This window comes from Vanellus vanellus, assembly GCF_965231255.1.
Source record: "Vanellus vanellus genome assembly, chromosome: 19".
Classification (NCBI taxonomy): Eukaryota; Metazoa; Chordata; class Aves; order Charadriiformes; family Charadriidae; genus Vanellus; species Vanellus vanellus.
The window spans coordinates 13324026-13334333 of NC_138924.1; the positions used below are offsets into that span (position 1 = coordinate 13324026).

The following is a 10308-nucleotide window of genomic DNA, read 5'->3' on the forward strand; positions in this document are numbered from 1 at the left end:
ACACCCAGTGACATCTGAAATCAATGAACAGATCCTTTGGAGCGCATTAGTAAGGGATTTGAATCTTGACAGCAGTGCTTCTGAAAGGGAGACACCATTGCGGCAAGAGAAAGGCAAGGGACAATTTTACACTCCACATGTTAAAATGTTGGCCTTGGGAAACAGCCTCCTAAGTCTTCAGAATCATTTGTTCTTGCCCTTGCTTTGCTTTTCCTCACCAGAACCAAAGGAAGCAGCGAGCCCTTTTCCACCCTTACAGGCATCTCTAGGAAAAATAAGGCCCTCCTCTTTTTTCAGCATTTCTCATGGTAGAGCTTCAAACACCTTACCAATGAAGTCCACCTCGTCATTTCTATTTTACAAATAGGGAAACAGACATGGGGTGAGGAAGTGATTAGCCCAAAGACAGCCTTGGCTTGATCTTGATTCATATGCAGTCAGCTGCACTATCCAGTGTATCACCAGTCCCTACCTCCTGTTAAGTCTGATATACAGCCTGTGCCTAGTTCTTAACAGCAGATGTTAAGAACAAAACATACCATGGTTAGTCCTGAGAGTCACCCCTCCCGCTTGCCCAGCTTTCCAACAGGTGACTTATGAGGAAACTCCTGCTCTAACTTCCACAGCTTCTAGACCTTTCAATGCAAAAAGATATCATTGGTTGCACATGAGATAAATAACAGGGAAGAAGGGACATTTCTTCTTATTCTGGAATTTTATTGCCAAGTGGGAGATTTCATCAGGTGTTCTAGAGCATAGATAGCTGTGAAACAGGTAGCTGTAGGTACTAGATCTGTTTTAATTACCTTGCACAACTAGAACCATGACAGCATTGAGCCAAACCAATAAATCTGGAGGTTTGTCAATAAAATTTCAGCAGGAACTGGCTCTTTGGAGCACACACAGTCTCCCAGTATGATGGCTTCAGAAGCTGTTAATGTAAACAGACTCTCTCATTTGCATGCAGAGCACTTCATCAATGTACAATGTGTTCTCCTTGACCTGGATCTCCTCCTCCAAGGAAAGCTGTTGGCGGCTCAGACCTTTCAGCTCTGTCTCAGCCTGTGCCAGTGTGTCCTTTAATCTAACAGGGAAAATACAGACAGACATTAGTTGAAAATACATGCATAGGGTTTTTCCATATAGGATAAGAATTCTGAGTGAAAAAAACAGATGGAAGGGGATTCAGAGAGAGACAGTACCCACACAACTTCCCTTAAGTGTCCTGCCCTTAAGGGAAAAGCAATTCCCAACCTTTTGGGGAGACTCATTAAATTGACCAGGAATCTCTACCACAGATTTTCCCCTCTCATCATTTCCACTTGCCTCTGAATATTTTTTGTAATCTCTTGAACTTCACTAGTCAGCCTGTATTGCACTGTGTCATAACACAATTCCACATTGGGGCGATGGTTCCTTGCTTCCAAGCGGGTTTGAGCCACTTTAACAGGTCCTTCTTTATCAGCAATTGCTTTCTTTAAGGCTGCAATGTTCTTCTCCTGTGAGGCAGTCTCATCCATCACCTTAACAAATCCAACAGAAGGAAGTTTTGCACTCTGTCTCTTAAAATGGGTGAAATAATCAAAATCTTCTTTAATAGTTATAACAATCACAGTAACACTCATTATGTTAAGATGTTATTTCATCAAATGATACTTTGCAAAGGTCAGCCAGGATTATGATTCCTTCATTGGAAAACAGGTGACACTGTTCTGAGTGAAACTAGAGATTTATACTCAGCAATTAATTTTTAACATTAACACTCAGCTTTGATGTATCAGATTTTGAGCACATTGACCCTGATTTTATAAGTTATTAGGCTCTTAAATCAAAGTTGTGAAAACTCTATAGGAGCACCATGTAACTCAAAATCACAAAGGAAATCCTGACTTTACTGGTGTCTACAGCAACACTTACATCAAGTCAGTGATTCCAGAAATTCACTTCTGTAGTAGCGCACACAGAGCTGAGACTAAAATCTAAGACAACTTTTTAAGGGGGGAACGGGAGGGAAGGGGGGGGGGGGGGGGGAATGTGGTTGCCAATATTACAAAGGTAAGATTGTTAAAGCAAAGTAGCTCAAGACACTGGATAGAAAAAATGGGTAGATAACCCAAGCCCATTGTTTCCACTTTTTCACTGACTGTCCCCTACCACTTACCATTGCAAGGAGTGTCTCTAGGTTGTGCTTGGCATCCTTGACTTCCTTCACCCTATTTCTAAATGCAACATTCACCATCTCACATTGTTTGCGTATGTCATTCGCTGTCTGTGAGAGGATGCCATCAATCAGTGCCCTCAGTGCCAAAGAATTGTTTATCTGCTTGTCAGCCTTTTCAACATTTATGTTTGAGAAATCTACCCAGTCTTCAGGGCCAACAAAACTGAAAGAGATTAAAAATAAAAGGGCATCACCTGGCAGCATCAAGGCCCTTTGTGACTTCATAAATCTGTAATTACTCCACAAAACCGAGAACAAAGCAGGACTATTAACTACACGTGCCAGTTGTCTATTCTACAAATACAAAATTAAGACCCTCTCTGTTGCAAACATTTCAGAACAAAATAGACAAGGGTAGGATGGAAAACAATTTGCTGAAGTCACAGAGCAACTTTGTTATAACTTTCCTTTCTATGATAAAGGATTAAGTTGTTGTGGGGGAATCACAGCTAATAACCAATATTTCTTGGAACACCTTTCATTAAGCAAGCTGTTATTATGAATATAATTCAGCTGTTACTATTAATAGCAGGTAACTAGTCACACAAAAGATTCACTTTTTCTCTCACGCAGTTGACCACCTTGCAGTACAGGTACAGGTTGGAGCAATAGTTGGGAAGCCAACTCCCAGCTATAGCCCCAGAATTAGAGTGTCACAGTTGTGCACTAGGGGCTTGCAGGCTGGTGTTTGGAAAGTTCCTCAGCGGGTTCCTTGTTTCATTGGGTGGATATATAAAGCTGTAATTGTCATTTGCATATAGCAGCTAACACCATTCCGGATGTGGTCTGAGGTAATATACAACCTGTTGTTGATGCACGCTAACATACTAGCAGCAAGCTCTTGGTGTTCCAAGTTCGTCAGTTCTGGCAAAGCCAACAGTGTCCTTGGGAGATGCTCACACACACTGCTTTCTCAGTATGTTTCTCCTTTTCAGCCCACTTTTCTGTGGTGGCTATTTCTCCATCTAAACCAGTCACACTAACCCACACAGAAGAGGCGCATTTGACAGGTTAATGACTGAGTCAGAAACTGACTCCGCACCTCATGTGCCCCAGTCCAGCACCCTCCCCCCTAGGACACCCTGGGAGAGGAGAGGACGTTAGATTGCTAAATCTGTTCTCAGTTTAAGAAATGTGTGAAATATTTCCTTAGCTAACTGAAGAGCCTCAGAAACTTTTAGTAAGCTGCAGTTCGCTGGGAACATGATTACTGTGGCTTATTTCACAGACTTACTACACAGATACTAAAGTGATGGACAGAAGTATAAAAATCTACAACAGACAGATGATGGACAGATATAGTCTGTTTTACACAAAATTACTTTAATCTTGCTATTATTGGAACAGCTTATACTAGCTGTATCATTATCGTGTTCATTGAACTAAATAACCACTTACTTTCCTTCGATTTTCACTGCATTATCAGCATATCTGATATCAGGGGTGTTGTTTGTCAAGCTAGCACAGTAGTCATCAATCATCAAAGCTGTGAACTTGTCCTTCAGGTCCATTTCCAGGTTGTATTTTGCTGAACGGTTTAGTCTAGGAGAAGAAACAACCGGACGCTAAGCCAAAGTGTAGGCACTCACAGGTGTCCCTAACATGCATGCATACATGCATTAGGTAATACAAATGCTGTTGTGGAATTCTTCATGTATGGACTGTTAGTTGCAAAGTCCCAAAGTGTAGAGCATGAAGCTGCCTCCATATAAATTGATGGTACAATTCCCATTGGAATTAAAGGCACAGGACTGGATCATGAGAAGCCCAGGAATCATGTGCAAGTACTTGTGTTCTAACAAACAGAACTTCTCACCATTACTGATCGAATGGCGTGAATTAGCACTGACGTCCTGTAACTGTTCAGCACTGAAAGTAACTTTAGACCTGTGCTCAGCCTGACCCTACAACTTCTCAGGATTATGGCTGTCCTACTTTTCAGCTAATCAGTGTTCAGTTACAGTCTTTGCCTCTGCACCTGATTTGCTCATTGGTTTGTTCCAATGTATGTTCAAGCAAAGCAATAACTCCCTGGAGGACTTCAGCTTCCTTCACCAGTTCCTGTTCCACTTTGTCATGCACCAAGTCAATCCCAGCTCGCCTCTGCCTAAACAAAAAGAGGAAAACCCTTCAGCCACATTGTTCAAATGCTTGCAGCTAACAGAATATGATGAAGCCCAGTTTTCCAAAGCTTTTCCTTGCCACATGTGAAGTTTTCCCTTCATGGCCTTGGTTCCCCAGTGTTACACCACGTAAATCAGACTGTGACTCCACTGCAAAGAGAGGCAGGCCCTTAGTTTGCAGCCTTTTTTATTATTTGTTAAAGGTTCATTACCTAGATTTTTTTCCTCTCCCTGAATGCTTTTCTTAATATTCTCACCTGTTCAGGAGACACTTTTGGGCAATGACAAGTGGCTCTTTACAGCTCTCCAAAGATTTCTTCAGCCTAGTCTTGAAAGTCAACAGTATCTCTGTCTCACGAAAAATTTGTTCAAGTTTGTTATTTAATTCTTGCTTCCAGAATTTTATTTCTTCCTGTCTCTGTTCTGTAGAATGAAAATTGCAAACAGGTATTAATACAAGCCCATCTTACATGCGAGAGCACTGGGGGTCAGACATTAGATATGGCTAAAACCAGACTTATTCCATAGTGGAGTACACATAGTGCTGTAGACTGATATGTGGACACAGTTTGCAACCCTGTGTCAGGAGGTTTGGTTGGAATAGCCTTCTGTGTGCTTCGGGGAACTAATTAATTTGTTATAAAATAAAGAATCTTCCTCAAAATATTTTTTTAAATATTATGAATTTTCCTCATATCAGAGTGTGGCATTGACATATATTCCTATGCACTATCAACTAATTTTCTAAGTCCATCTTAAACATATAGCTCAAATGACATATCTTGACCCTTGCAGAATACATGGGATTACCTATTTTCTTGTTGACATCACTTCGGGTTTTCTGAGTTGTCTTTTCTATTTCATCCAGCAGCCTCTGGCTCTTGGCTACCACGTGCTCTGACCTGGATTTCTGAGACTCTGTGCTAGCACACTGCATCTTGTTTGCAGTGTCCCATTCTGAGGGATGAAACTTGGGTGGAGGTTGCAACAGTCTGGCCATTGTTTTTTGGAAAGTTTCTGGCTATAACACAGGTCAGTTCTTGGAATGTGGAACCTGAAAAGAGGAATAGCATTATATTTGGCTGCAGAAGCAAGAAGGGGAGAAGGCCAAGAAGGTCCATGAGAGGAGAAAAATTCTTGCCCCTTTTACCTGCAAAATGACACAGGTATGAAAAGAAAAGGCTTCTTGCTCAAGGTTCCCCAAGACTTTGCTAAAGTGTGGGGGAAGAGAGTTTGCAGTGGGAGAATGAAGAAATAAAAGAATTTGGGAATGGAAGCTAGGACAAGAGAGAGTAAGAGGCTAGAAAGGGCTCTCTGCGATAGGAGGGAGAAGAGAAGGGAAAGAAAAGGAGACGTGAGGATGGACAGAATTACTAAATGGGCAACCACAGTGAAACAAAGAAATGAACTCAACACCCAGAGACTGTTGGGTCGGTATTCTTTATTGCAGCGCCGGGTTGCACTGGGATTTCTCCTCATAAGTGCTCCCAACCAGCAACAATTTCAATAAGTTTATATTTACTAAAGTGTTACATATTCATTGCTCTTTCTCAAAATCATTAACATAATCACACCCATGCTGTAAATATTAAGTCGATTATTCTGCAGTCTTTGTTGCTCTCTAGCGCCTTTTCTTAGGAACTACAGTCACTCTGGAGGTCGTTTACATCTGTTGATGTTACATCTGCTCGTTGAACATCTGTTAGTCTTTGGTTAGGTCTAGGCTATACATCCCATTTCCAAATAATGCCCAATAGGGTTGTCAGGTCTTGAGAATCGCTTGTTCAAAGCTAACTTTATCACAATGTACAAGCAACCCCCTGTTTTAACAGTTTGTTGTTCTTCTAAGTTAACACAAAACCTTTATTTGCATAGTTTTACTTTAAATGGGTTAATAAAGCATCCCAATCTAATCAGCTTAACCTTCTAAAAGATACATAATTATTCAAGATTTAGCAGCATCTCTCTTTCAACAGAAAACTGAGAAAAAGTGAACAAATATTAAAGATAAATAGTCTCCCACAGGTGGCAGAAGTAAATACCTTTTAAGAATATGGCTGGAGAGGTGGGTTAACTCTCTAGGTTGTAAAAAAAGAAACGTAATGGTCATTAGGGAAAAAAGAAAGAGAGAAAACAGGACGTGAAAGGCTGAAGGAGGAAATACAGCAGATAAATGAGGAAATGGAAAAGCCTTGGAAGGGCTAAAGCAGAACAAAGAACAAAGCACATTGGTAGGGTGACCAATGCCCAAAATACATGCAAAGTCACAGCAGTTTAATTATGTTTTCCTGTTCTTGCACTGTGCTCATCCAGTGTTCCTGAGACAACTCCACACCCCAAATGCACGCAGCTGCTCCTCAGCAACACACAGCTTTGCCCACACTCCAGCACAGGCACCCTGAAACCAATCCCCCTTCTCCCTCACACACCTCGTGGCTGATGCTGCGCCCAACCTGGAAGGCTCCCGAGGCCAAATCCTGGCTCAGTGCCACGTCCTCAACTCCCCTTCACTGGAAGTGGTTTGCTCCCAACTCCCAGCCTCAATCTCCACAGCAGCAGCACATATTTCTTTTTAAATGTGCAATTCAATATTCCAGGAGGTGGCTCAGAGCAGCTCAGGAGGTAAACAAACCGGTTGCTATGGGAACAGTAACTGCCTCCAGCATCCTCCTGCTGTTGCAGCAGGTGGAAGCAGTGCAGCGTGCACAAGCCAGTGGTGCTGCCTTTCACCCATTCTGGGTTAAGATCTGTCTGGAAATAAAAATGTATTCTTTGTACATTAATTGAGATAGGTCATGCAGCTTCGGAGAGTAATTTTTGATCGATTTATTGCAGAAATGCTTAAAGATTGTGAAAGCAAACGAAAGGCGTGTGAAGTACTTAGCTATCTAAAATCTCAGTCATAAAATAGCCTTAGCAGCATGTGCCATCTTTGTGGCAACTGCATTCTTTCCTGGGACAAAAGAGATTGGGAGCCAGACAGAAGAAATGAAGGAGTCAAAAGAGCATTACCTCAGATGGTACAGTTACATCCCTTCCATATAGCCCTGATGTAGTTTAGATCAGAGCAGGGTTTCTCAGAGTTCCCAACAAGGTTCAAAGAGATTGCAAAGTGATAAAGAAGCAAGTAGCATTGGTCAAAAGAAGTTGAGCTGGTCCGAGACAGGAAAATGGGAAGCAACTGCAATTGTTGCCTGCAAATGCAGTGCAGTGACAGCTAGAAAGCTGCTAATGATCTTTAATTTCAAACAGTAGCTAAATTCTCTCAGTGATCATTAAAACTGGTAACTACAGCACCTCTCATGCCAGCTGCCGTGTAAATAGAAATCTGCATATATTCCAGAGAAGAAAAAAAGGGGTTTCAGCTGAAGAAATGCTGTCTTATAGAAAAATGCAGATATTTCAAGTTAGCCAAAGAAAACTATAAGCTTCAGAAGACATGGTTGACATTAGAACTGAAGCCATTGGCCTGAGAGGAGAAAGACCTAGAGATTCAAGACACAGCAGATAACGGGGTGCAAGGCAAGCAAGGAAAATTAATATATGCTACTTGATGCAGGAGGGATGTAAAGCTGTGGTCACAGACACTCAGAATGCTTCTGATTCACGAGGCAAAGCAAAACTATGACTAGGCTGATCATTAACTGCTTGCTTTCAATGTTGATGAAATTGCAGGGCAGATTAACATAATTCTGATGTTCCACTAGTGTCCAAAATAATTTCCTATGAGGACAAGCTGAGAAAGTTGGGGTTGTTCAGCCTGGAGAAGTGAAGGTTCCAGGGAGTCCTTATAGTCCCTTCCAGTACCTAAAGAGGCCCAATAAGAAAGATGGGGACAAACTTTTTATCAGGGCCTGTTGTGACAAGACAAGGGGTAATGGCTTTAAACTAAAAGAAGGACGTTTTAGACTAGATGTAAGGAAGAAATTTTTTATGTTGAGTGTGGTGAAACCCTGGCCCAGGTTGCCCAGAGAGGTGGTGGCTGCTCTGTCCCTGGAAACATTCCAGGTCAGGTTGGGTGGAGTCTGAGCAACCTGGTCTGGTTGTAGATGTCCATGCCCATGGCAGAGGGGTGGACTTTGAAGGTGATGGCCTTTGAAGGTCCCTTCCACCCAAACTATTCTATGATTCTATGTTAACTCCACTGAGGCTTCATCCAGACACAAAGCTATTTTAGCATAACCGAACGTGGCTTTTAAATGCACCTAACAAAGCAATGCCAGGTTTTATTTTGGACACTTTAAAACTATCTCTGTAAGACAGGCCAGGTATAATTAATGACACAGGTTGAATCATGTGGGCTAGTTTTATACCTAATTATATGTATCTAAGAGTTTGCATTGGTTTGAGCATATGTTTAGATTAAACTCTTTATTTGAAATGTCACACAAAGGGAGAAGTGATGAAAGGCATCCATCCAATTATTGTACTTTCAAGGAGGACTTCCCTGCTGTGGGAAGCTCTATGCAAACATGACTTTTAAAAGTAGGTGATGTCTTTGGTGAGATTATTTTGAAAATCTTGCACAGAACAAATTGATCTAGCCTTTAAAAGTAGGATCAAGATGCCAATAAACCGCCCTAGATAGCACTGAATTTTAAATACAGTGTAGAAACTAGAAAGGCCAGGAAACAGTCGATCTGTGTAAAATATATAGTATCCAATTTAATATATTGTTCTCTTTATCACTCATGCTAAACACATTTACTGTCATATATACACACACACTCTGCACTTTTTGAACTAAAATACTAAAAAATCCAGCAGGGGGCATATGTTACATACTTTAATTTCAATTTCATCATACAATCTAATAGTCAAGGTTATTAATATAGATCAGACTTCTTCACTTAATGCACAAAGCTGAATGTTTTTCTAAAACTATGTCATAGCACCACCTCCCTCATCAAAATGTACACATGAGAACCACCAGCAGTTAAAGCCAGCTTCTAGTCTTCCACTTCCCTGCAATCAGTTTGCTGGGAAGTACCAGGTGTCTTTACCATCACCTCTCTGAAGTGGGAAGATTTTAGAAAACCTGTACAAATAGCTTCTGGGTAGCTCTGAAAGCACGCTAAATTATAGAAAGGATGTAAACTCCCCCTGGTGAACTGGCAATAATTTTACTGTCTAAAACTTCCTTTATGTAATTATTTGCTAATAGGCCTAAATTGGCCAAGCACTTACCTGTGTCTTTAGCACTCAGATCACACAGGAAGATCATCCATAACCTGGGACAGTGAATGAATGTGATGTATAAAGCCAGTATTGCCCCTCTTGTTGCAGCTGCAATGGAACTTGGCTCTGCTAGTCAATGAAAAGTATTCTGCTGCAAGAATGTAAATATGTGTATCATGTACCAGTTGTGGAAAGATTTCTCATCATGCTTACTCTAATCACGTCTCCAAACCCCAAGCATGGTGTGGTTTTCCTTACAGTGTATTTGGTGGAGCAACAGCTGCACACTTACGAGAATTACAGTCATTCAAGACAAAGTAAAAAATTGAAGACAATGGCCGTCATACAACAAACACAAACAGCCCACCCAACCTCTGTCCACTTACATCAAAGCTGTGAGATTAGCTATACCAAGGATCCTGCTAGTTTGACCAAGTATCTTTTAGATACTTATATTAAGATGTGTATTTAAAAGTCTTTCACACTGTTTCCATAGTGTCATAGCAACAGCCTAGCTACAATTCAAACAGAACTTGGTGATCCAGACCTTCAGCAGTTAACTTATACTTTACCTTTGTACACTTCTGGTGTTTCGTTTTTTTTTTTTTTTTCTGAGACTGCTAACAAAGTGGTTGCTTCATTTGTGGTTTCTTAAGTAAACTTCACTAGAAAGAGAAGCAGAACTAAAATCCTGTTCCAAATGCCACCAAACTTCTGTACTTTTTTAAACTAAAATTCAGAGCACACAGCATCATGACTAGAACAAAAATCTTCTAAGCAAGCAAA

General features: G+C 41.0%; 1 protein-coding gene across 3 annotated transcripts; it reads right to left on the bottom strand.

Annotated features, from left to right (window-relative positions):
* Window positions 1–707: 707 nt before the first annotated feature.
* On the bottom strand, window positions 708–10303 carry TEKT1 (tektin 1). 3 transcript variants are annotated; one of them, XM_082493031.1, is made up of 8 exons: window positions 9532–9550; window positions 5155–5398; window positions 4602–4767; window positions 4200–4328; window positions 3620–3763; window positions 2162–2384; window positions 1327–1523; window positions 708–1084 (listed from the first exon to the last, which is right to left on the bottom strand). In XM_082493031.1, exons 2-8 carry the CDS (start codon window positions 5342–5344, stop codon window positions 925–927), a joined length of 1209 nt encoding a protein of 402 aa, XP_082349157.1. In that variant the 5' UTR covers window positions 5345–5398; window positions 9532–9550; the 3' UTR covers window positions 708–924. The 3 variants fall into 3 exon arrangements, with proteins under 3 accessions (XP_082349157.1, XP_082349159.1, XP_082349158.1); XM_082493033.1 differs by lacking the exon at window positions 5155–5398 and having other exon boundaries at window positions 9532–10303; XM_082493032.1 differs by lacking the exons at window positions 4200–4328; window positions 9532–9550 and having other exon boundaries at window positions 5155–8843.
* Between the last annotated feature and the right edge of the window lie 5 nt (window positions 10304–10308).

Excerpts from the sequence above, each read along its gene's own strand:
- TEKT1 (XM_082493031.1), bottom strand. The coding sequence starts at position 5,344 with ATGGCCAGACTGTTGCAACCTCCACCCAAGTTTCATCCCTCAGAATGG. Across the intron at positions 4,329-4,601 it reads CAAAAGTGTCTCCTGAACAG|GCAGAGGCGAGCTGGGATTG; the intron begins GTGAGAATATTA and ends CTTTTTGTTTAG. Across the intron at positions 1,524-2,161 it reads TAGAGACACTCCTTGCAATG|GTGATGGATGAGACTGCCTC; the intron begins GTAAGTGGTAGG and ends GGATTTGTTAAG.